The sequence below is a fragment of the Dermacentor albipictus genome, chromosome 3 (assembly GCF_038994185.2).
Source record: "Dermacentor albipictus isolate Rhodes 1998 colony chromosome 3, USDA_Dalb.pri_finalv2, whole genome shotgun sequence".
Classification (NCBI taxonomy): domain Eukaryota; kingdom Metazoa; phylum Arthropoda; class Arachnida; order Ixodida; family Ixodidae; genus Dermacentor; species Dermacentor albipictus.
The window spans coordinates 17,836,206-17,863,245 of record NC_091823.1 but is presented as its reverse complement, the minus strand read 5'-3'; the positions used below and the strand labels follow the sequence as shown (position 1 = coordinate 17,863,245).

Sequence of the window (27,040 nt, the reverse complement as noted above, 5' to 3'; positions counted from 1 at the left end):
ACCTCCTTTGTTCAGACTGATCCAGGGACCAGGACAATAATCCATTTGGTAGCCGGCTGGTCTGTACGCTCATGGAACGAGTTGCGGCCAGAGAAAACGTCACTTGCGTTTAACTTCACATTTTGTTTCATTATTTCCTCGAGTAACGACTGGCCGGGACGCTGGCAGATCCTCGGAACCATATACCCGCGATATAGGTTAGATAAGGTGGAAAATAAAATAATGCGAAACAGCGTCCATCACCCAACCCTGCAATAACCATTAAACATATCAGCAATATGAATGTCACTCGTTAACTCGTCTGGTTTTTCCCTTATTGTACAGTACTTTTCGTGCCAAGTTGGCAACTGGAAACAAGAGTCGTAAGGAGTTGACAAATTAAGCGATCTACTAAGGGAGAGAGCCGAGGCAACAGCCAAGCAGGAAGGAAAAGCGAAAAATAACAAATTTAACCGTTGTTTGTGAAAGTGTTTATGGATCAATATCCTTTCATTTAAAAAGGAAGTAGAGAAAGCGCCGCCGGAAGTGAAGAATGATTCCGTGCGTTTTGAATGACGCTTCTACAGTTATCAGTCGAGCCGCCAGACGTAGCCACTTTTCTGCTGTGGTTATGTGGGTGTTTTTCTAACCTTCCGCGGTGGCCGCAGTACGTCTAGAACTGCAGCGTCCTGCACTCTATGCGGTTGTACAGGACTAGCGGCCATGCATCGTTACGCAACTTGCCAGATAACAATAAAAGTCGATTTTAGCACTTGGTAAAGCAGTAAACGAGGGATCCAAAAGAACTGTGATTGTTCCATAATATGTATTTCTTTATAATTCTTCCAGAAGTAATTCAAAAAATGCTACTAGAAATCTTTATTTTACACTTTCGCTTGTTTGCTTGTTCTTGGCAGTGTTCTTCCTGGGCTTGTTTGTAGTGCGAATCCATTTGATGTGGTTCTTTCTTGGTCCAGTAAAGGAAAGTTGTAGGACGCCTCTCCAAAGCTACATTCACCCAATAAAAATGTTTATTCTCTCTCTCTCTCTCTCTCTCTCACAGACGTGCCTGTGAGGTACACCTTATTTCATTTCTCTTTCGCGGATTTACGCGTCTTTATGGCGAACGGTGGTCATTATTCACATTAGTACAAGTAAAGGACCCTCCTCCGAAAAAAAAAAAAAATCCTGAGTACTTACCTGATATATGTGTACAATCAGATCATAAGAAGCCAACCCGCAATGACACGAATCATATCATAGGCGAAATTATTTGTCATACTTAAATGAATTAAAGAAACAACAAATAAATGGAAATGCAAGTGAATACAAATAACAACTGGCCGCATGTAGGATACGAACTCACGTCTTTGCATTACGTGTGCGATGACCTTACCAACCGAGCTACCGCGGCGCCGTTTTCCCGTCCACTTTCTCCGGACCACATATATATAGTTCGAACGATGGTCTGCCCCGGACCACCGTCAGTTGCGCTTCGCTCACCGAAGAGTCAGGACAGGTGTCTAGTGAGCGTCTGAACAACACTTTGTAATGTGGCGAACGTGGTTTAAATCATGGATTCGAGACCTCAGCGAGAAGCGACGTAGTGCTCATGCATTTCTCTCGCATCTACTGACAAATGACCGCCGATATTTTTTATGCTTTATTCATTTAGGCAGACAGCATACATACAAGACAAATGCATGGGTGCAATAATGCGTATTTATCGTTTTTAAGATGTCTTGGCCCACGTAATGCTGAAGTCTTCGTCCATGGGCTGGGCGATGTCGAAAATTCTCAGCATCTAAAGAATGACCGCAGAAAGACGTTTCTAAATTAATGAGATGCACCGCAAAAGCTCCAACACATAGAAGTTGAAAACAAATTGAGGAATTTTGCGCATTCTTGACCCGGCAAGCAGGTGTATATTTATGTGCTTAATCGGCACCGGACGCGCCCCCAAAGAGTACGATGGCAGATTTGAATCGATCAACAGAAGCCTCAGCCTGGAGCCAAAGTTTTGACAAGGTGAATTGTAACCGTTTATCTAGAGCGCTGTACGACGGCGAGAGAATTAGGATTCAGAGGAAGCAAAGCAGCACTTACTGTCATCAACGAGTGTTTTGAAAATGGGCTTGGACATAATTTCCCATAGACGGCAAAGACTGGAAAATCCCACGACAGTGAACAACTTGAGACAAAGCTGATCAAAAGGTAGTGTGCGCTAGCCACTACTTCAGGATTTTTGCGCATGCGCAGTGCCACCGACTTGTGCCAGCGTATTGGCCCTCTGGAGTACGCAAGATGGCTGCGCCCGCTGTTTCTAGATCCGGTGGTGGTGGTGTTGCCACAGGCGGCTTTAGCCTGGCAGACGAGACCGGCACTTGGTCCGCCTGTAGCGCCTCTTTCTGTATGTACAGTTTGTCACCACATGTCTGAAAGTCCACTGTCCCTAAGAAACACAAGAAGAGGGCGAGTAGTACCTCTCTTCGGATGTACTGGTGACCTTCTGGAAACACGAGACGTTGTGCGCAGTTGTACGGCAAATCTCATCTTCTCATGCAGGTCAAGTAGAATGTTTCGCTCCACCGTGTAGCGCCGACAAGCCCATATTAAGTGCTCCGCGTCACCCATCTCTGCGCAGTCTCTACATTATGCCGGGTGTAGGTATCTGGGCATGCGGCTCTTATCGCATGGCGGTGCAAATGCCCTGTCGCGGGCCAGTCTCGCTACAACCGACCTTGTTCATCCATAGCACGCTCGAGAGCAGCACAATAACAGTGCGCAAGTGCCCCGTCACGTTATATTTTTTCATATTTCGCGGGATTTCTTTGGAACGCGGAAAAAAAAGGACCACGTGAGATAGATCGTGTTGGAAACAATTTATTGAGAAGTTTCTCAATATGCTCTACAACTTTGTGCGTATCACATTTGGGGTCTGCAGCCAATACTTAAAAAGTTCATTAATTAAACATAACTAATCCTTGGTTAAGGGGAAAAAAAAATAGACTGAGTAACTCTATAGGCGAGTGCCAACATTATGCATTCGGTTCAACTCGCGTCCAGAGTGCCTTTCATTTTTAAAGCTTTGGCTAAAGTTATGTGCGACAACCTGTATACACCCTGTGCCGCTCGAGTGCGCAGCCCTCGTAGATGCTCCTGCGTTTGCTTCGCTCTCCTGCTCTTGCAATGGAACCACTCGGGAACTGTTCAAATGAGAGTGCATAGCAGTGCACACCACAGTTACGTCGGCGTGACGTAGCACACGAGGCAAATGCTGTTTGGTAGAAGGAACAGTGGTCTGGCAGCTATCAGGCGTCCAACAACACCGATATTATGATGAGTGCAGCCAGTGGAGTTGCAGGCGCCGCACCTCGATATAGCATGAGATGAGACCGGCGGCAAACCGTCGGAATCAGTGAGCACCCACCGCCCAGCGAAATAAATATTCGATAACGTTAGCTGGACGTTTACCGTCCGTTCCGCTGAGACAAGTGCGTGCACAAAGCCGCTCGGCAGAGATATATAACTTTATTATGTCCTTGATGGGGTTCAGGAGTGGCGGGGTTCGGGAGACAAACCTCCAGTCCCCCCCTTCCTCAGACGGCGGCCAGTCCTTGCTTTCTGGCGGCGTCTTCGGCCATCCGGACGGCCCAGAGCTGCTCCTCTGAGTCCAAGCTGAGCAGCAAAGTCTCCCACTGCTCGGCCGTAGTTATGATGCGTGTGTTAGTGCGGTAGGTGTTGGTGGGTGAGGCTCTGGGGCATTGCCAGATAATGTGATCGAGGTCAGAGCGGACATCGCACGCTTTGCAGAGTGGGGAGTATGCATCGGGGTAAATGCAGTTGTAAAGCACGGGGTTCGGGAAAGTTCGCGTCTGAAGGAGTCGCCAAGTGGTGGATTGATATTTATTCAGATGGGGGGTAGCGTAACCGCTCTCTGCGACAGTGGAGGAGAATTTCTCTGAACGAGACCATTCGGTCCCGCGCATGACCGCGATGCAGAGCAATGGGCTGGTCGGGATCGGAAGACTCAGGAGAAGGACGATGCGCCCGGTGTTCGAGAGCTCGGGTGGCATCGTCGGCGGCTTCGTTTCCAGCCAGACCCGAGTGACCAGGGGCCCATATGATCTGGACGCGGCGTTGCCTTGAGGGAGGAGTGCCAGAGAGTATCTTCTGCGCTTGGGGCGCTATCAGTCCTCTTGTGTAGTTGCGAATGGCCGTTCTTGAGTCGCTGATGATGCAGTGTGCATTGGTAGCCGCGTAGGCCAAAGCGATGGCCGTTTCTTCTCCTTCTTCAGGTTGCGTGGTGAGTGTTGATGCGGCCGCAGCGAGGCGGTACTGCGAGCCCGCGACTGCGACGACCACCATGGCGTTTTGGTTGGGGCATTCCGCTGTGTCCACGTAGGCAACGTCAGCGGCTTGGTCGTAGCGCTTTTGTAGTTGTTTAGCTCTTTCCGCACGTCGCTCCGGATTGTGTTCAGGGTGCATATTGCGAGATATGGGCGGGATAACTAGCTGAGGAACGCTATAGGGCATGCGCTTATAATCTATATATGGGCGCACAACGTTTATGCCAGCAGCGGAATACAGAAATGTCCTGGCTCCGCCAACGAGCCGATTGAGCGGAGCGCTGACGGTACGTCCACTTTGCTTCGTATAGATTTTGCAGCAGAAGGCATTCGGCGTCTTTGGAGACCTCATTTCTACGCGTCTTTGCAGCAACCTGCTTCGCAAGCAAGACGCGTGCATGCGCCTTCGATAGCGAGCCATTGCGGCGGCGGCGGCGCCAACGGCGAAAAATAAACTGTTGTAAGTCAGCGGCCGTGTGCGTGTCGCTGTCTCGTGTCCTTGTCCTTATTTTGCGCTTTGTCCTTTTTCCAACGAATCACCAACAAGCCCAAGCTTCCACGCTAAGGCGGGAAATTAACCACAGGGTGTGTGCGAAATTCCAAGGGAGCCAAGTTGGTGCGAAAGATATTCATTGAGCACATACCAAGTGTCCCATACCCACCCAGTGAACCAAGTTGGTCCGACGACTGATTAGAAACCTGGTTGCCTCGGCACGGCAGTTCGATGTTCTACCCATTAGACCATACAGTATACGGTGACTCAAGTTGACGTGAAAGAGGTTAAACGTGGACAAACAGATAGACATACTGCAAACAGGGTGAGGTTTCCAAAGAATGCTAATCGCAATAAACGAGCCTTGTTCGCCTTGGCAAATTAAGCAGTCGTGTGGAATGGACCTTTCCAAAAACGCTCGCGCACCGTCAGCATTTGCCGCAAGGCAGCACGGGAAGTCGGAGCGCTGGCGGCTCCTTTGCCTGCTCACTTTGCCTGCAGCGCGCCAGTCGCGCGCGACCCCCCCCCCCCCCTTTTCCCACAGTGCCTTGCGCCTAGCCCGCAGCGGAGGCATTGCAGAAACCATCAGCAATGTGAAAAGGAACCCCGAATTCGATTTCAAGCAACGACTCTATATTTCCCGCCTGTGAATTCCAACCTCACACGCGGATATGTTTAGTGTGGTAACCCCACTCAACAATGAATTTCCAGGACAAATTGTATATTCTATGTATAGATGCAAGTTATGTGTACTCTCGAACGCAGATATGAGTGCTCGTTCTCCCTGTACATAATGCGCTTCTATGCTTGCGTAGGCGTATTCGGCATTACCACAAAATGTAGAAGGAAGTGGCAGCGTTGGAACTTCGTAGCGACGTACACCACGACAACAAAGTGTGCAGAACTTGTAGGTATACAAACTAACGCATTTTCGAGGTATATCCTCTTGAAATGTGAGTATCGGAGTGATAGCCATACTAGTAGCACAACAGACAAGATGTAACAATACTCATTACGACACGCACTTGCGATGTATGCGTCGCACGTGTACATCTTTTTTACATTCTGTGTGTTAGCGTTGCAACATTCTATCCATTCTCAAGCGTATAGAACTCTTATTCAAATGGGCTGCCCCAAATTACTCTAGTCTAACTTGAACACGTCGTGGGAAACATAGTCAGGACGAAGTCATTTTTTGTCCTTATTTGTTTTTGTTTTTTCGAGGAGAAGAATTGTGCAAAACAGCCACCTTATTAAAACATAACTGGCTGATCACGGCATCACAAGATGCTGAGGCCAGCGCGGCAATTCATGTCTTTCGTTATCTTCTAAGTCTACAATGTCTAACGCAACAACATTTGTGAGGCGCCTTACCTGATCAACGTGTGAATAATAAAATTTGAGAGGACGTCCTCCAACAATTCTGACCGAGCGAGGTTGCTCATCTACGCCGGTCACGATGGCTCCACCAAACGTCAGCGTATCGTTACTGCCTCTGTTCACGTGGTTTACGGTCAACAGGTTCTGAAAACGCAAGAGCGCAGTTAATTAAGGCGCGTTCCCAACGCGAATATAAGTGTTCTGTGAGGTTCGAGAAGGACCATTTACATTTCGCATTACATTTTTTTTTTTTTGCATTTGACGAAGTTTAGGGGGTGCGCAGTCGGAAAATCGCACTTGGCATTATGTTTGGCCATGGGCGTCGAGGCGTCGTTACTAGAGACAACCTCGGCCGCACCGTACGACACGACAGTATAAAAACAGTGTTACATACGACAGTCTAAAAGCGCTAAACAGCAGTGCTTTCATACTTACCTTCGCCAGGGTAAAGTTGTACATGCTGTACGCCTGCTTCTGCACGGCATCTATAGAAGAGTAAATTTCGCCTCTTGGTGATACATTCTATATACATCAATGCAAGTAAAACGGTGAGAGATAGACATGCATGCACTTCTCTCAATCAAAGTTTTAAGAAGCACCGAGAGATTCTCCGTCGTCCCAGTACATGGCGCCTTGGGCCTTTTTCTGGTCATCTGGCGCCACAAAGAGCCATATTGGATTCTTGCGGCTGCAGAGTGCGAGAAAGTTTTTCTTTAAAAGGCCGTAACGATACGCACAGTTGCTAAAGATCAAAAGTGTTGGCCTATAGGGGCGACAGGGGGCGACAAAACAGAGCGATTCTTGAGAATGACAGGCGGAAGTCAGGCATAAAGCACAAACTGGACATAGAAATAAAAAGGCACATACACACGCATGCGCTCCAGAAGACTTAATCAGCCAGGAGTCTTAAGTTGATTAGCAGTTTGTCAAAACGAGAAGAGCTCATAGCAGAAAGTGTATTTCGTTGTGAGGGAGAACAAATTCCCATGAGACGTAGCAGCAAACAAAGAAATACTGCGGTTAGGCAGGCATGGCACAGTGATCAGCGTTTATGTATTATGATATGTCATATGCGTAACGTTAAGAGACAGGAAAAGAGCGGTGTGGATCAGAGAGCAAACGCGAATAGCCGATATACTAATTGGCATTAAGAGAAAGAAATTGAGCTGGGTAGGTCATGTAATGCGCATAGGTAAGATAACTGGTGGTCATTTAGGGTTACAGAATTGGAAGGGAAGCACAGTCGAGGACGGCAGAAGAATAGGGGGGGGGGGGAGGTGATGAAATTAAGAAGTTCGCAGGCGCTAGTTGGAATCGGTCGGCACAGGACAGGGGTAATTGGAGATCGCAGGAAGAGGCTTTCGTCCTGCAGTGTACATAAAATAGGCTGCAGCTAATGATGATGATGATACTTAAAAGAAGATTTCGTGCATAGCGCTTTTCTGTTTTCGTTCAATTTTGGTAGCAAGATCGCATATATTGGCCGACATCGTTTAATAACACTTGGCATCGTCATTTGCCAGGCGGTGAAAAGAGAGAGAGAAAGAGAAAGAAAAGAAGAAGGCTTGAGTAGATTGTCCATTTTCCCACCCTGCACTTGGAGACGGGGATGGCAAACAATTGTCTGTGAGAGAGAGAGTGAAAACGTGAGCCCAGATGATTCACACGCGCTATGCAAAGTGCAGCGTATCTACATAGGACACTCAAGTCTGTCGCCTTCATATTTATTAATTTATTTATTTATTTGCTCCCAATCACCCAAGGGCTTTACAGAGAGTAGGGGCGAGAACAAATGCGCGAGTTGACAGCTGATTTGAAGTTTTTAGGAAAGGTTACAGTAGCGATAGTGGCAGGGAAGTGGTTCCAATCATTGGAGGTTCTTGGGAGAAAGAAATTCCTGTATATGTTGGTGCGGCCTCGAGAGTACGCCAACTTTCATGGCATGATCCGCCCGAGATGACACGTACAATGGGTGAAGCAGCAGTTCGTCTTTTTTGTTTCATTAACGAAACACTGGCATAACGAGAATAGACGGAAAAGATAAATCGGGCACTGCGGTTCTGAATAGGTTCGAGAAGGTTTGTTAGTGTAATTTGACCGGGGTCTCAAACTGAGCAAGCATATTCGAGTTTAGGTCTCACGAGAGTTTCATACGTACAATGTACTGTAGAAGAGCTCGCGCAGCTTTTTGGGCTGATGTTTTATGAGGGTATAGGCTCCTAATAACTTTGCCTCTGTGAAAGGCCGATCGTCCAGTCTACTCAAGGCGCGTCGTTTGTCGGAGCGGGAGCGGTGGCACAGGAGATGAGCGATGACTTCCTCATATCCACACTTAGCGCTCATGGGTGCGTCAGCCATTGCAATGCGATAGCTGTATTTGAGTTAGTGAAGCCTAATGAGCCCTACCTCCGACACAGCAGTGTTGCGTCATGTTGTGAAAAATATGTTAGTAACTGCAGTTGTAATGATGAATCGAGGCTGCATGAGTTATGGTTTAACTCCTGCAGAGTGTTTCAATGACCCAGCGTGGTATTACCCGCGAGATCACGAAGCTCTTCTGCAGCTTCGCAATTTAAAGGTATAAGGAGTGTCGGCGCTTCATTGTGGGCACGTCGGGCAGCGTCATCGGCGAGGTGGCTACCAACGATGCCACAATGACCCGGCAGCCACTGAAAAACAATATCGTGTCTCCTGTCCTCAACGCAATGGAAACATTTCATTTATTCCAGCCCACGTCTCTTTTCAGCAGCTCGAGCGCGTCTCCGATGGCGACGTGTGTATACAACGATTTCTTTTATATATATGATAGATTTCTTTGTCTCTTGCGCGACTTTTGTGGTTGTTTATCTAACAGAATAACAGTAGAGTAGTACAGACGGCAGAAGGCGTCTTGACATGGCGAGAGGGAAGGCGCTGGGAGGTGGAAAGAGGCCGCGGAGTTCAGGGCGGTCGCTTATCACGTAACCTGACGAGGAGGCGTCGTCAGTTGGAGTTGCTCCAGCGCCCACGTGCTTCACTCGCGATCAGACCACTTGAATCCCGCGCGGCTCTCCCGGATATGGCGCGATGACCTCACGTTTTTTTTAGGTTTTGCTGGACTAAACAGATAAGCAAGGATGTCAATTGAGTGCTTTATTCAGCGTCGCGGGGCCAGAAAATGCGACCTTGTCGCGAAATTCGAAAAAAGAAATGCAGAGAAAAGTGTAAAAACTTATGCAGCTGTTAGAAGAAAAGGTTAAGGAAAGCAAACCGTTAGTAACAAATATGCCTAAATTAACGCCATCCTTAAAGTATATGGATGCGAAATGAACGTTTTATTCCGAAATTTTGTTTGTGCATGCCACTGGTGCGGGTGCCTAAGTTGGATGCTGCAAGAGCCACTCGCACTGGGCCGCACGTTATTCAACATTTCTCGCAACCAGCGACGACCGCGCTGTCAAATCATTGAGGGGCGCTGTAGCGCGTGCCGCAGTGTGTGAACGCCATCGCCCATGTGGTGCGACGTTGTCCCTCGTTATTGTTGCCAAGGCTGTCACACTGCATGTACATAACTTACTCTAGTCGCTAACGCTCTTGTGTAGCGTGACAGGATGTTTAGCAATGCAGATACCGACTGACACGCTGACCAACTGGTGGGAGACGTGTCCTCCGGCTGTTGGGAGACACGTTCTCGAGTGTGGATAAGCCCCAAGTTGGTTTTTCAACCTTTCTCTAAGTAAACTTTACCTGTTGTTCAGTTCCATGATAAGCCAATAAAAAAAAGAGGAAGAAGGTGTGGTAGTCTTTAGGTATAAGGTGCCGTTTCTGTGTGGGCCAAGGGCTCGGAAAGAATGTTTAGCGCGCGAAGAAGTCGTGTAGGAGTCCAAAGTAATAAAGAGCGTGCTACATTCTGCTCTCACATCTACGGAAGATATGTTACTTTGCACTGCAGCTGTTTTCGCTGACCTCATTGTGGTGGTAACAGACGGCTCTTGCATCGGCACGAGGTGACCTCCGCGCACCAGGATGTTCACTTTATCCATAGGCGCCGAGAAATAGTGGAAGCCGCCCGAGGGTTGCTCGAAACGTCGACCGTCGTTCAAGTCGTACCACGTGCCCCGCGGAACGTAGGCCTCCACCTCCGTTTGCGCCTGCGTTTCGAAAGAGCGTCGTTCAGGAAGCGTTTCTTTGCGGGCTTTGTACCCGCAAAGAGTATTGCAATTGCCCGGATGCAATAATTACAAGAACCACAGCAAACACGCAAGCGAGTAATTAAAGGGACACTAAAGAGGAAAATTAAGCTTGTATTATAGCACTACGCAACTGCAATTTCTAAACGGTCACTCCTATCGTGAGATGAGGGTTAGCATAAGCGAGAAAAGACGTGAAAGAGAAATGGTGGCGACGCTGCGCTGAAGTTCTCGCACCAGCTCGCCTAGGCGTCATGGGTTCCGACAGCGACTCCTCAGGTCTAGTCAATTTTTATTCACCAAAGACTCAAAATGTAGCAAGTTTCGAGGATTGAGAACACACTTCCTGCGCCAAAATGACGCCATATGCGAGAAAATGCTTTGAAATCCATGACGTCGTACCGGCCGCACCAGAGCTGAGGCTTCGGCGCGAAATTCATAAGGAAAAATTTTAGGACGACTGTAAGTTGAGCAAGATGGTGAGGACTCGTGGTACTGAAAGCCGCGGTATGCTGAAAGACCGACCGACCGACTGACACTCTGCGCACAATTTGTGAAAGGGATGCCCTAGAGCTCAGATCGTCTGATAGCAACATGTGGCCTCCGCCCGATCACGGAGGCCACGGTGCACTACCAATGTTTTCTTTTTTTTGTTTTATCCGTTTGCGCACCAGTTGATGTGAACTGCGGTTCTCAAGAACCGAATACAAACGCAGAATAAAGGTAAAAATAACGAGCTCCGTCAGCCGGCGCTCCGTTTCAAAGGAGGTGCTTGTAAAACTCCATTATCTCTTCATCGCCATTTTGTGGGGTCCGATATTGCACATATGAGTAGCGCTTCGTGTATTTGTCGACAAACTAGTGCGTTGTCCTTTGTTATCAGATTCAGTGCAAAATTGACTGTGAGCCACGTGATGTACGTACGCGTACGTCACTGAATCTTACACTAATTCAGACTCACCTTGTGTAGAGCCGGTGATATGAGCAATGCTGATCCCCACATAAACTGTTCTTCGATGTCGTAGGTGCGGGGGTCTTCTGGAAACCTGACAATTTCAGGAATCGTTAGAGTTTGGAGGCCGTGTAATGACGATTATGTATCATATATCGCTAAAAACGGGTTCAGATAATTATCACCTTGACTTATTGAAAGTTTTGTTCACCTCTCCGTAAACTGTTTTGCAGTGTTTGTTAACCAACACGTTATAATCCCATAGCTGAAAATAAGAGCCTTCGTCCTATTCCAAACGATTTGAACTTCATATTCGCCATAATTAATTGACAGATGTGTTCCTGTTGTTCGGATTTGATTCGTGAAAAGGCACCAGATTCAACATAAACAACGCTAAACAAGAATATAGTATTGCTTGGTGGCACACAAATGCTGTAAAATATGCGAAGAGGGCAGCTGCATGTATTTCTCATACGCACTACCCTTGATGACTAAGATGTAAATCAATTGGAGCATGCTGGCTGATGAACAAGATACATGATAACGTAATTATGTATAGTTGTCATAACGAAAGTTCAAGATTTAAAATGTCTGCTTGGCATGTACATAGTCGTTAAATATGAGCACCCACTCGAAGAAAAGTGCCCTGGCTACAGTCTCTCCGTAGACGTGGCTCCTATAGAAAAGTGTGTACAGGTAGGGCAGCATTGCGTAGCGGACAGTCAGGGCAATCCTGGTGGCTCGCACTACCTCAGGTCCCATACTGTACGGGTCTTGGTCCTGCGGTCGAGTAGATAACAAAATGTTTGCAGCGTGAACATGCTCATAGACCACTGTAAGTAACGACGCATTAGCAATGAATTTTACTGGGACGTGTTCGCCCTTTCTTGGCCGATTGAAGGGCTCGTTCGCATTGCTCACCTGGGAACCTACAAGCCCTTACGATCGGCATTTCCCCCAAAGCTAGGGTCACGGGGGTCTCATCTCGGCTCTCATCATTCCATAAAGAGACACGAGTGCTTTTCCAGTACCTGAAGGCAACAGATTGAGTGGTCGTGTGTAGACAAGCTGTGCATGCCTTGTGTTGCGCCCCTGATTAATCTGAATTTCTCTCTTCTCTTTTTCACGTATCCCTCCCCGCGCGAGGGTAGCCAAGTGGACTGAGTATAGTCAACCGCCCCCTCTTTCGCCCCCTTCTTTACAAGCCTTTACGTGATCTTTCTTTTCTTTACGTGATCGGCTACTGCGGCTACGGAATAAATCCGTAGACTGCTTTGGCTGTGCCTGCAGGTGACGTCAGACACGAGGTACATGTAATGACCAGATTGAAGCCCTATGTACTGGACAATCACACCCCTTGATCGGTAAATAACGGAGTCACTAAGGTGTTGCATGCCGCATGACGGGTACACACTTGAACTATTTGACTCCTTAATTTGTTATTTCAAGCGGTGAATACCTGAAACAAAAGAACATAAGAGCTTGAAACCGTTATTAAGGTTCCTAATATTTGCAAAACTGTAAGTAAGGAACAGCCGCAGTATATGGCTGACTCTTGGCACGAACATATGGCTAAAATCGTCGGCAAGCGAACACTTTGCCGTCGTCTGGTACAAGGACGACATACAAGCTTAAAACCGCCTAATATGCTTTGCGAGTCGCAATCACGATTCACACTTGGACTCGCGCCGTCAGGATGCTGCATGGGCATGTTAATGCCCTGGAAAATCAGATGATGCAGGGTAGCCGTAGCGCAACGCGTTGTATATACTGGGGCACCAAATAATGCGTTCACCGCACGCGAATGAGATGAGGTGAAGGTAAATTTATGCACACCTTGCTGGAAAGGGAGTTGTGATTTCTTGCAAACGGATAGAACGCTCCCACAACTTGCCAACGGGCACACAGTTCCACGGTGGTGTTGCCCTGAAAACCGCATATGTCCGCACCGGACAGAGGTATGCCGTACATGCCGAAACTGAGAACATCTGAAAAACAAAGATCAGGTAGGCTCTATATATCATGAACGCAGCCGCAGGGGCTACGTGAAACGTCTTGGACGTGCTGTAGAAGGTGTATACGGGCACAAATGGCGTAGCCAAATACTCAAGTTGCACTTATTCACGCATTAGAAAGCCTACATGCTTAACTTACGTTACAGCAAGTGGTGGTCTTGCGGTCTAATTTTGTATTCCTAGTGGTAGTGGGACCGTTCGATTTGCGGAAGGCATTTGGGCAGGTAAAGAAATGACCTCCTCCCGTCCACTGGTGGCGCTGGAGTGCCGCTCGAGCTCCCAATAGAGACGGACACGTTCCGCCGTGGCCAAAGGGGCTGAATATCCCCCCCGTCTTGCCGCCCGAGTCTCTATGCGCCATTTCTCGAAGCTGCGTGCCGAACGCGGGGGCGCCATTTACGAGCAAGCGTGATATAAAAAAAAATGCACACGAGCAGGCTTTACATCTGCTGATGAGCACATGTTTGAGCTTGATTGATTATATATATATATATATATATATATATATATATATATATATATATATATGTATACACACACACGTACTATGGCTGATTGAACTCTCTGAAATGCTACCGCACCCGCTTGCATCGACGAACGTATACTGCTGAGCTACGTCTCTCTGAAAGCCTATAGCGAGAGGCTAAATTTAGCTCCGATTGCATCTTGCTGGGTGGATGGATGAACGTACGGATGGATAAGGCTGAACACTTCAAATCAGCTGGCGGCACACGCTACCTAACTGAGACTAGTGATACATTGCGTGGCGCGTCAACAGCAGTACCTGTGTATGCGACACATCCTTTGTCGAGTAATGGCTTCATTCCTACGCCCAACGATACCAAAATAAGATCGTGTTTGTTGTAGTATAGTTAGCACGTGTGGGTAGTAGGGTTGCAAATATATAAGCGATAATAGTACAATATGTTTTCGTTACATGGCCTTTTGAGCAAGCGACCCCCTCTGACCGCTTTTAAAGGTGCCTCACGTCAAAAGCTAAACGAGCATAACTCTTATTGCGGCATGCTACGCTAGTACACTTAATTTACTACTTTTCAAGGCACGTGCACGGACAGACTCCAATGTGGGCGCAATTTGTGCCGCCGTGTTGTACAAACAGTTAATCTATTTTAGCGCAGTGACGTCAAGTTAACGTGGTTGTGGAAGACTGAACGTACTTCTACACTCATTTTCATGCATATAAATCGAGCATAGACCGTGCGTAGTGTTAGTGTTAGTTATAACACTAACAGTGTTAGTTAGTTATAACAAGTTAGTGTAACAGTGTTAGTGTTAGTTATAAAACGCATTTGTGAAAACAGTGAACAAAGGCGGCCCTCCAACGCATCCGTAAAATATGGCGTTCACTAGGTTCTAAACCGGTGGAGTGTTGCGGCAGGCGGGTTTAGCTTAGCGTGCTTGGCCGGTAATTATTCCTCCTGATCATCATCACTGAGTTTTTCACCACATGTCCATCAATTCGGTCTATATTCCTGCGTCACACAATGGGGGTTTTGGGACGTTTGAGGATGAAAGAACTTGGGTTCCTTGGAGACCAAGATCCATCCACAGGTGCATACTGAGCAAGACAGTGCAGACAATTTGTATACGTACTAGGTATGCTGAGTCTCAGATCTTCCCAGCTGGACTGTATGTCTCCCGACCAATGACCGGACCAGGCACCTTGGCCCGGAGAGGTGGACCGCGAAATAATGAAGGGGCGCTTCTGGCGGGTCTCTACCAACGCCCTGAAAGCCACAGAGCAGTGAAAAGAGGAACGCACTTCATACTGCATAAACGAGCGATCATTTCTGCCACGCCGGCGTATTACGATATTATGATACTATCGACAGATGCTCAAGACGTAGATGTAGATGTGGATCCTTCGGTATACTGGCACGTATACCCACTTTGGGGCATTGACCAAGAATCAGGTAGATCGAAGTAAAATGTCCAATAAGAGTGCAAAATTTTGTGTTGGTTAAGTTAGAATCGAAAGACATAGCTTAGAGCCTGCATGATCTTGTAAATATGAAAATTCTACCATAACTATAAAGATAAAACAACTCAAATTCAATTTGGATGCAAGAAAAGGGGCCCTAACACTTTGTATTCAAAGTTTATATCTCATTGATCCTAAACGGAAATCTTGAATGGCCGTGCTAACCTTCCCGTCGCTGTGTCGAAGTGTAGAGGCATCCAAAGATAGTACATTCTGAATAGACGCTCGCCCAGACACTTCATCGCCTTTCTCGCGGCGGATCGTCTCTAGAGGGTCCGTTGATAGTATCGTAATCATACCTTTCTAGCAGGTGTGGGCGAATGTTCAAAGTTTCGAATATGAACTGAACACCGCACGTAATTATCCGTATTTTTATTCGAAAAGGAGCTATTCGGTATTCTCGAATATTAGAATCTAACCAAATATTTCGCAACAACCGAAAGTTAGTCTTGTCCCTTTTCTCAGCTTGATAAACACGGTATCTCAAATGACCAGAAGTGAGGCAACGACAAACGTTTTCGAAGCAACGCAAAAACAATATGGGTAATGCAAGCACTGTTCGTTTTCGGGTGCCCCGCAAGCCTACATGGCAACACGGTAATTTTTGCTTGTAGTCGTCTGTGATTTATTGTTTTTGTCAGTCATGTAGCAGTCTTTCTTTTACGCTATATATACGCCCTGCGATATTTCCCATGCAACGGGTCATTTTACATGTGTCTACGGCACACCAGTCTTTCAGAGGATTTTTCTTTCTTTTCTTTTTCTTAATTTCTTATTGTTTTTCGGCAAACATTTATTTAGCGCTTTTTGGAAAGCTAGCCATACAACAGTCATTATTTCTTGGAGATATTGTTTGTAACCTGGCTCTAAAGTTGTGGAGAGGCTATTCGTACAGTTTTTTTTTCTTAATGAGGACGAGTGATCCTATGTTGAAAACAGTGCATGTCTCCCTGATAGAGTTAGCTGTCTTTTTTGCACTAGTCAGTACAGGCGTGGTACGCAAATACATCGAAATAAATATTCCTACTGCAAATATATGTGTTTACGTTTGACTTTTGTAGTCTCTGTATGAACATAGCAAAAATAATAGCTTGGCAGATCATTCTTTTTATTAAAGTTTTTCTTCTTCAGCGCTATACCGACATAACGCTGATGATGAAAAGCTTGCACTCCGCGCTCTTCAAATCAACTTGATGGAACAGCTTTCTCGAAGAGCGAGATCGTAGAGCCTTGGTCTCTCACGTCGCAGCCGGAGAAAGCCAAAATAAAACTGGTTAGGCTTTTAATGTCGGCCACGCTCAATAACCATCTGTGACGCAAGCAGTGATCGTCGCGTACATCTGCTCCATGTACTATTTTCCCTTTATTATTTTCAACCATTTTCCTCTCCACCAGCGTGGAGTGCGAAACAGGGTTTAGTACCGGTCAGCATCCCTTGCACTTTGTTTATCCACCTTTGCCGCTCAGTCAACCTGATGGGAGAGTAAGATACCAAAAGTTTCAAAGTGTGTTCTGTGATTCTTTGTGTGAGGGTCCTTTACCCTTTAACCCGTATGGTATGCCACGGTAAAGAACGAGGTGCACAGTCATTTACCGAGGGCGCAGCTCATCGCCAGGTATATCAAGCGGTTCCCTCGTGTCACTGCCATACCTTCCCTGGGGGATAGACAACTCACCGGTGAGTGGCCCTGGCTTCCAGCTGCGAGTAGACGCTGTGCACGTTGTAGTGAGAAGACAGGTAGTGCTGGTCGCTCATACACAACGTGTGAATGGAGAGGGGATCGTGGCCCGGAACGTAAGGTGGACGCTCCACTCTCTGGTCGCGTGGGCATCCGTCCTTGTGGCCATCGTAACGGTTCGACGGCTCGTTCATGTCCTGTGCCAGGCAGCGCGTGCCAGTCTATTGTTATGTGCAACGGCATCAGTTATTCGCAGGAAGCATTTGAGGCATTTAACAATATCATAATAGAACAATTGGAAATCATTACATGAATACGTGTCTCGGCTGGGAGTCGGAGAAAATTAGTCCCATTGCACATGCTCCCCTAGAACTCCGAAATTTGCTCCTTTGTCAAATTTTGATGATAGAAAAGCCGCTTGCGTTCCTAATTTGATTTCTCCTTATCACTTTCCCTTCGCTTCGTGGACTTTTTGCTCTTTTTTTTTTATAAAAGGGCCAAGCTTCACTCAGTGGTGGTTGTCCTGTAGCCCTATTTTCTCGGTTCAATTCTAGCGCATCTTTGTGCGCTGTAGTACTGTAGTATATTAGTATAACCAAATAGACATCGAAAAATTATTGGCTCACGTGAACTTTACGTAGCCGCCTATCTTTCGCCGAAAAGCCCTTCTATTCGAAATGACATCCTGCCGAGATTTCAATTTCAATTTTCGCCATTATTGCTAAATATCGAAGTACATATATCCAGCCTAGATGCTTTCAGATTGCTATTATCGGCTTTACAGTGCAAAGAACAAGAAGTGGCAAAGGCTGCTCTCGAACCAAAACACGATCCTTCGCCACCAAACTGTCCGTATACACTTACTCCAATCGGCCGCTACAACACTACAGTGCTCCAAATAAATATCGTGGTCTTACTATCCAGGCTCCGTCGAAAGGCACCGTGTCGTGGAATCTTCGGAACTGCCTCGTCCAGTAACGAGTCGAATTGGGATGCGTGAAGTCAGGAAACACGGTGCTCACCTTGTTCCACACCTGCAGTGCATGCGAATCAAGTAGTTCCAAAGTTTGTGCCTCGCTGTGTGATGAGACATTTTAACTTTTGGCACAGTTCAACGGGACACTACACGCACTGGCAGGCGCAAGCGATTGGTGGCAATTTGGAGCTCAACATAAGAGAGCCTGTGAGAGAGCAGACAAACCTTGGCGTACACGATTCCACCTGTCACATTTTTGACGAAAACGCCCATCTGAAGACCTTCATCTAGCGGCGGATAGGTGCCGGGCATTTCGCTTCCGCTCACTCCTGGGTCCTGCGATTTCCGAGAGAAATGGTCGACATGCATTAGTGAAAATAATAGTTAACATATGGGCTAACGACCTTTGCTTCTTCTTATAATTTATTAAGACAGACTGTGACCGAAATATGTGAAGGAGATACCAATAAAGAAACAACAACGTACACGCTTACTTAACGAAGCGCGTAGTTGCGAAGGAACTTACAAATATCATGACGTAGTGACGCCCTCCCTCGTGGACTTTCGCAACGAAGTCTGGAAGATCAGCGTAGTTATCCTTGTCGTACGTGAAATCGTTCAGACTGTCCATGTAGTCTATGTCGTTCCACTGTATGTCCTGTACCAGAAGCGATAAGTAAACACAAGTCCAATCAGCTCCGAGCTGAAAGAACTCAGCTCTAGCTGGATCTCTCTCCCTAGACTTCTATATAGCTTATGATATTATTGCAACCAAAGTTTGGTCCTGACGTGATGTGATGGTACATGTTGAATCACAAAGCTTGCAAGCAGATTGATTAGGGAAAGTGACAAGGGGCACGTGACAGACAGAAAGTGACAAGTTCTGTTGCGATCTGACGACATCCGATTTGAGCATTTTGTGTGACTCGACATGGGCAAGTCAGGCAATATAACGGCCTTACTAAGCGTTTTCACGGCACTTCACTGGATTCGAGGGCTTGCAAACAAGTTTAGGATATGTCATAGTTTACTGTGCCTTTGAATACACATTCTTCCGACGCCGTCGTCATTAATGTTATTTTCCCGATCTTTTTAATCATTGCCTACAGTGCAGAGCGGAGCAGTCCAGAACACACATGCATGGTTGAAGCCGATTGCCCTGGCGCTTCGAGAAGTTTCACACTCCTCACCAGAGGTATGCCGGCTTGGATGTTTTTCTCCATGATTTCGCGGGTCCTGTTGAGCGTGCCGTAACCGTAACGGCAGAGGTGAAAGCCGAGGGCCCAGTATGGAGGCATGGTGGGAAAGCCTACCACACGCTGGTACTGCTGCACCACGTGTCCCGGACTGGGGCCCGCGAAAACGAAGAAGTCAAGCATGCCACCCAGGGTGCGAAATGTGGCCGCCGATGTCGGCTGCAGCAGGACCTCTGCAGGGTGTGAACACTTAATTACATCAGGTTTCGTATAGTTACCCTTTGCGAACCATATGAATTAGCACTATAGACTGATATGACGGAGGGGGTTAAGAATCAAGCGGACACCACAATGTTCCCAATAGTTATAAGCACACACGGGGTCGAGTTTCGTCCATTTTGCAGTTCTAACGCCGAAAGAAAGTGTGCAGAATAGAGACCGATGATATTAGGGGCATTGCGCTTGTATGTCTTGCGCATATGTACTGTGTGGTAAACATGCATATACGGTAATTACTCCTTAGAGCTTTTCAAATACAGTTGGTAGAAAGTAGCCTTTGTGTGTGCCCCCATTCTTATGTTTGTTTAGCGTTTCAGTTATTTACGTCATGAAGTGCATTGACTAATGTTCCAGGACCGGGAAATAATTTGCATAATTGCTTACCGATAAAATTGCTGTTGTGAAGGTATATGCCATGGCTGGATCCACCACGTTCCAGAGCCACGTAGAAGGGATGCGCTCCATAAAGGTTGATATTGGGCTGAAGGTGAGGAGGTGGGATAAAGCGCAAGGGTGCCGAACTGTTCTCAATCCTTCCAAGAAGGACACGACGCACAATCATGAAACTTGCTCTCTATTCGACATCAGCGGTAAACATTCTGCAGAGATCTGCATGGCTGGGAGCAGTTAACTGAATTAAAAACTGAGAAAACTCAAGTCAGTCCCCCAGCGAAGTGCCTTATCAGAATTTCTAACGGCCGTCATGAAAACTTCTAGAGTCTAGACCAATTTTGCGAAAACTCGAGCATCAGCTAAAAATTATGTTCGGAAATCTTTTCGGCACTTTTTTAGGTACGCGCTTTCAGTTGAAGCAGTTGTTGATGTGTGCTCGCTAACAGATTGCGAATATATGCTGAAGTTTTCTATTTTTTTAGAACGTCTGAAAACGATTAACTATGATGGCTGCAGATGATGTTTAAATGGCCCGCTTAATAACACTACGCGAAAGCGGCAAGAAAACAACCCACGCTTTGCCTTACCCTGGGCCAGCCGTCTCGGGTGAACAGGTAGTAACGCCTCCAGTCAACACTGCGTCGCAGGGATGTCCACTGCTCTCCAAGACCGTAAACGAGATCAGTGGGCATCAACGTCGACAGCTGCAGGAAGTAGTCCGTGAACACGAGCCGCGATAGGTTTGCACTGAACCTGCAGGAAGAACGACGAGTATAAAGCCGAAAAGCAAGTTGCTTCACTGTGTTCACCGTCGCGGCGTAACAGTTGTATATTAAAGAGGAATAGCCGGTTAAATGCGTGAAAAAAATATGAAAGTGAAAGGAAGTGGGATATTTTGGAAAGGAATCGACAGGGAATGCCTGTGTGCCCCAGTACAAAGTCTTGGGAAGATATTGAATCGAAGCGTGATTGCACGGTAAGGCATTCTGAACTAGTTAACATTTTTCTGCAGGGCGGTAAAATGTAACTGAAATATCAATATTAGTATTTTGCCGCACACTTTGTGTACGCATTTCTCTAAACCGGCGTTTTTTTTCGCGCGTTTCTTTTTCCCTTTTTTTAGCGTTTTCCTCTCTGTCATCTTTCTAACCCCTATCCCCCATCCCCAGTGTAGGGTAGCAAACTGGAGACTCATATCTGGTTAACCTCCCTGCCTTTCCTCTTCGTTCTCTCTCTCTCTCTCTAAACTGGCGTTCTACAACACAGAATTCCTAACATTTGGATGTACTTTGTGTGCTGGTCGTCTTCAATTTGTATTTTCAACATGCCTCTTAACATTGTTAATAAAACTACTAATCGAATTGCAGTAAATTAGTCTGTAGTAAGCGGTGGTAATAGATGGGGTAGAACATTAGAGGATAGCAAGGAACATTGAGGACAAGCTAAGGACCGCGCAAAAAGCTATGACGCAAAATGTTAGGCGTAACGTTAAGAGACAGATAGAGGGTGGTGTGGATGAGATAACAAACAGGGATAGCCGATATTCTACTTGACATTAGGAGAAGAAAAATGGAGCTTGGCAGATAATGTAATGCGTAAGGAAGATAACTGGTGAACCACTAGAATTAGAGAATGGGTGCCAAGGGAAGAGAAGCGCAGTCGATGATAATTTCTTTAATATACGGGGTTTTACGTGCCAAAACCACTTTCTGATTATGAGGCACGCCGTAGTGGGGGACTCAGGAAATTTTGACCACCTGGGGTTCTTTAACGTGCACCTAAATCTAAGTACACGGGTGTTTTCGCATTTCGCCCCCATCGAAATGCGGCTGTCGTGGCCGGGATTCGATCCCGCGACCTCGTGCTCAGCAGCCTAACACCATAGCCACTGAGAAACCACGGCGGGTTGCAGTCGATGACGGCAGGAAATTAGGTGGGGCGATTAAATCAGGGAATTCGCAGTTGTAGGTCGGAATTGGCTATCACAAGAAAGGACTGATTGGAAATCGTGGGGGGAGGCCTTCGTCCTGCAGTGGAGATAAAGATAGGCTGATTATGATGTTGAAGACCAGTAATTGTCGATAGATCCTGACTTCTTCATCCGCAACTGACCTAGAAGATATCGTCTCTCAACCTCTGTCGTAGTGCCTTTAATAATAACTTGTAAGAAACATTTGATATGCGGTTATTAGGTACTTACAAGGTTGTGTTGTGCTCGTCCAAGCGGTGAACACTGAGTACACCACAGTCTGAAGCGTTGACGATGTAGTCCCGTCTACCTTTGAATGTCCTTGTGGGTATCTCTGGCAAAGGGGGAACGAAGCGTTCCCGTGTTGTATCAACAATCTAAACAAAAAAGGTTTAACGTGTCTATTTCAATGTCTTTATTTTGTATTTCTACGTCTATTGAATAGCTGTCAAGCGCGGCGGTTTCTGCGACAAACGGTATGGCTCTCTATATAGCTACAGCCATTTGAATATGTGCTTTATTTAGACGCAATGGAGTCAGGAGCGGCTCTATCAAAATCAGGCACGCAAAGCGCGTGTAGCTCGCTGCATTAGCGTGATGTGCTTCAGTTCGTCACTCAGCAAACATGAGCATGCGTGTTAGCCCTGTGGTCTCTCCCACTGCGAGTTAATTTTCCGTAGAAAGAACAAGACTAAGCGCTCGATTCTCATTAAAGTTATCGCAATTAATATTACGAGCTGAGTCACGGCTGTTGTCATTTTATGCCTTAATACATCAAGAACCCGTTGCTGAAATTACCACACACTTTGCCCCACGTTTGAGACGGGTAATGAATTCTGTCTGGGCTAATTTACGTTGCCTCTGTTTACTTTGAATTCTTTGAATTCCCAACCATTTCGGAGTCGCAAGTGCGCCAATGCTACCGCCGAGTCCATACTGCTCAATCAAGCGTGTAGGACGCATTGAGATCGCTTAGCGAAGTCAACCTATACAAAACTTCGAAAAAGTATATCAGGATCAGTCAGAGTGTTTAATTTCGCTGCTTGTTTAGAAGCCTGAACATTCTGAAGGTGACCAAGAGCTTCTGCTGGGCTAGCCATAGGTGACATAACGAATTAACAGCACCTTTAAACAAGGATTATTTAATGAGAAAGACAGCAAAAACGACTTACTTCCGACTTGAGGAGTCAGAAATTGACGACAGTGCTCTGTGTCGACTTTTTCTTATTCACTGTCGGTGTCACAAGGCGATGCTATATTTACTCTGTGCCCACATACTGTGCAAATTTAACTCCTGACATCTTTGTACACGAAGCCAAGGTACGTTTTCGTCATGTTTTCATCATGCACTCACAAAGAAGCAATGGGATCTGTTCAGTGTAGAAAGTCAGGCTTGCCGTTATTCTGACTGTGTCCCGATCGTAGTAGACGACGCCGACGTCGACCGTTTGCACGTCGTCGTCGATGCCCGAGGGCGTCTGCCGGGACAACTTGATGCGGACGCCTTCGTCGTGCGAGGCGATGCCTACCACTCGGTAGCCGAGGTAGTCCTTCGGGAAGAAGCAGAGCGGAACGTCGGATCCCTCCACTGCGCCGCTCCTCCAGCAGCAACCCCTGGCGTGGCACGCCTTTTCAGTGGCGTTGTGCTCCGGGTGACAATTGAAGCGATCGGCAATGCTCCGCAGGGAACATTGGACGTCGGAGTCTGTCACGTCTGCTGAGTGTTTCAGTAACCTTAGTAACTGAAGACAAAGGGATTTTCTATGACCGAGACTGGTCTTGCACAAACAATGATTGCACCCACCGCCCAATTCATAGCCCAGCTGTCCGAATCCATAGCAGGGGAGTACTGATGTCCGCCACTGCTGTGAATTCAAACAGAGTTATAAACGGGCCTATGTGTTCGTGCAGGACACGTCTGTAAATGAAGATTACAAAAGACAAAAAGGCAAAATGACAATTTCTGCTCATTATTTATCAATGGCATTGGTGTACCTGCTAAACTGAGATAAGTGTCAGTAACCCTACAATGAACTAAATTACGTAATTAACTTTCTCACTTAATTAACAAGCTCGTCCCTCAAGCTCGTCCTCAAGCATGCTCTATTTTTGTGCATGCAGTGCACCAAGATAGAGCATGCTCAGTGAGAGAATCCTCTTAGAATTCTTGACCTGTCACAGAATGTGGACAATGAGTGTTGCGGTTCAGCCCATTTTAGTGTACTGCATGTGGAAACGCAGATGCTATCCGGGCGCCGTGGAGCAGACACTTGCCATTTGGTTGATCACCCAGAACGTCGCCTCCAGACAGGATGTTAGGGCTGCCTGCTGACGCAGTCTCACCGCTTCCGGACAAGCACAGTGATATGCTGTGTGCACGGGATTCATGTGTGAATAGACTATTTGGTCAAAGAGGGCTATGGAACATTCGTACTAAACTCAAAGGGTTTTTAATTTTCTATATGTAAACTTCAAACACTTGTAGGTGGAACCAAGAAAATGTCGACTTGCTTTTAAGGTGTAACGAGGGCACACTGCGTAACTTGACGTTCTGACTTCTCATCCATGAGTACACTCACTATTATAGAGCGGCGGATGCGTGCACAACTGAGTGCAGGTGGTTGTTGAGTGAATGCCAGTGTATAGGGGGGGGGGGGTGCGTATAAAGACAGTGAGCGCGAGTGCCACTGTAGCAAGCGGTTGCAGGTCCTGCGCATATTTCGGACTGTAGTGCGATACAGACGAAGTACAGCGCATTATATATAAGCAAACCATGGGACGCTGGTGCATTGTGTATACGTCTGCCTTGCGCTGCAGCCCAAACGACTTCCGTTCAACGCACTGCTGATCACGTAGCTCGACTGCTCGCCGAACTCGCTCATATTCACTCGCTGAGTGAGGGCTGGTGAGTACGAGTGAACATGAGCTGAAGTAAATGTCGGCTAATTTTGCCGAGGTCCAGCTGGAGGAATTCAGCTAACACGGCAGTGATAGGTACATAACGTGAAGCGACATGGATCCTTCGCAGGGTCCGTGAAGGTCCTCACCAGGAAGATGCCGCGGTGGTTAACGGCATCAGAATACTATTTAATGAACGAACGTAACCAATTGCAATGGTCTGCGCCCAAGGCACGCAATCAACACTACGACCCAAACTTGTCTGCCCTCCCGGCAACCATCACTACCTGTTTGCCAATCAACCTTGGCCCCGGCGGGGCACACGCCGTATGCACGCGCGCTTGCCGCAATGGTCTGAAGCAGTCTCCCCGCTGATGCTTTTTGGCCAAGGCCCTAGGCCAGTGGCGGCCAAGTGACTTTGATGACAAGCCGTGCAACACTAACGTGCAAGCGCAGCCATAAATAGACGTCCTAGAAAAGTGCTTGGCGCACGCAAGGCTCAGTGGAGACAACGCTACGCAGCCTCCTCTCACTCCGCTGCATACAGCTTCAGCAACCGCCTCTCACTGACTTCTTTTAGATAACCCGCCAGGTAGACCAATGGTACCTGTGGTAGAACAATGGTACCAACGGTACCCGCCAGGTAGACCAGCCTACTGGTCTACCTGGCGGCTTATCTAATGAAATTCAGTGGGAGGCGACTGCTGAAGCTGCATACAGCGGCGCGGGAGGAAGCTGCATGGTTAACGTTGTCTCCAGTGAGCCTTCCGGGCACCAAGCCTTTCTGGCGCCCCCTTCTTGGGTGTATATTTATGGCTGCGTTTGCACGAGCCCGACGGCCGGATCTCAGACCGAGAAGCCGACTCAGACCGACTTAGTCGGGCTCATGTAAGCGCTCGCGGGCCTGGTAAGTCCTACTGTGTGCGGACAAGGGCTGACTTGCTCGACCCACCTGGCGAAACGCATGTAAACGAGGTCGGGTAGGCCTGGGCCAGACTTCTGATCCGACCAATTTGAGTCGAGTGAATATTACCATATTAAGCCTCCAAATTGGCATGGTCGTTTTCTTTTTCCTTTTTTTTTGCGGAAGACGCAGAGTCTAGTGCGTAGACGGAGGGAAAAGGTAAGGAATGCACGACACGAGCGCCATCTCACACAGCGTTTGTGTCATGTTTTATTTACTCGCTCCTTCATTCTTGCTCTGGCTTTTGTGTCCGCCAACGTGGAAACGAAGCTTATGCTATGCGTCGCAGGGCATTTTTTTCTTCGTAAACATGCAGATGATAAGTGCTGCAGTGTTTAAATAAGTTTAAAAGTAAGTTTCTTACCTCAAAACTAGAAGACACGACAGGGTGAGCATCGTAAAATATGCTGTTTACCAACTTTGTCAGCCACTCTGCGAGAAACCCTCCGACGCCAACCAGGCAGTACTCGAGTGCTTCGCCTAGCCCCTTATCTTTTTTAGCCCGAGTTTATCTTCCGCTCGAAACACATTCAAGTGTCACGGCCTCTTCGAGCACAGATGCCAAGCCACCCGGGAAAGAAAGCAGATGCCAAACCGACTGGGCTTACTCGTTCGCAATATTTTCTTCGTCTGCCCTCTTGCGGCCTTGTCCGCGATTCGTCGATATATAGCTCTTCAGGTTAACGCGGTCGCCACCTTCTGCTTTCCTGCATCCCGCGTTGTGGGGAGCTGCGTGAGCGGAAATAATTTGGAGCCAGCAGCACAACACAAATACTCAATTCTCAAGTTTGTGCCTTGGCCACCATGTGCTGCTGAAGTAGAAGCATTTCTCATGTCCTAGTTTACATTATACGTTTTCACTGTTCCGTTCTGTACCACGGTGTGCGCGCAGTGTTCTGAATTCTGTGCAGTGAATTCAGAACCTTGCAGGTGAATTTTCTAAGCATTCCAGAACGTCTGCAGATGTTGAATGATAAAATACAAACCTTAATGAGACATATATAGGTGCAGAGGTCGGCTTGAGTGACGTGCCTCTGGCCTGGTACTCTACGCTGAGGGAAGTGGTTTTTCGAAAGAGGACAGTGGCCTGCGGGGAGGGGGGGGAGGTATTCTGTAAGACTTCACCTAGCAGACATTATACAGAACCCCGCCCCTCAGGTAAGGAGATGAAGAAGGAAGGCGGTATGGTGAATATAATGATGATATCCTCACAGTTGTACTGGTTCTGCGCAACGTTACGAACACGGTTAACGGCGTATCCACATAGGCTGATGGGAATCTATAGGCTACTGGAGCGTAGCCAGGAGACCACTTACAGCACGCATGATTAGCACAGCTGTTCTCGCA

The 27,040-nt window shown here is 47.2% G+C and overlaps 1 protein-coding gene across 2 annotated transcripts; it reads right to left on the bottom strand.

The window, feature by feature from the left end:
- Nucleotides 1–1,635: 1,635 nt before the first annotated feature.
- On the bottom strand, nucleotides 1,636–26,265 carry LOC135896951 (lysosomal alpha-glucosidase-like). Of its 2 annotated transcripts, none has more exons than XM_065425501.2 (20): nucleotides 26,058–26,265; nucleotides 24,106–24,200; nucleotides 23,229–23,548; nucleotides 22,063–22,208; nucleotides 20,450–20,615; nucleotides 19,854–19,950; nucleotides 19,185–19,423; nucleotides 18,521–18,652; nucleotides 18,220–18,330; nucleotides 17,936–18,052; nucleotides 17,016–17,215; nucleotides 14,952–15,085; nucleotides 13,159–13,310; nucleotides 11,954–12,102; nucleotides 11,332–11,416; nucleotides 10,147–10,331; nucleotides 6,801–6,889; nucleotides 6,637–6,686; nucleotides 6,196–6,345; nucleotides 1,636–1,783 (listed from the first exon to the last, which is right to left on the bottom strand). In XM_065425501.2, exons 1-20 carry the CDS (start codon nucleotides 26,087–26,089, stop codon nucleotides 1,712–1,714), a joined length of 2,721 nt encoding a protein of 906 aa, XP_065281573.2. In that variant the 5' UTR covers nucleotides 26,090–26,265; the 3' UTR covers nucleotides 1,636–1,711. The 2 variants fall into 2 exon arrangements, with proteins under 2 accessions (XP_065281573.2, XP_065281574.2); XM_065425502.2 differs by having other exon boundaries at nucleotides 23,229–23,545.
- Nucleotides 26,266–27,040: the final 775 nt, after the last annotated feature.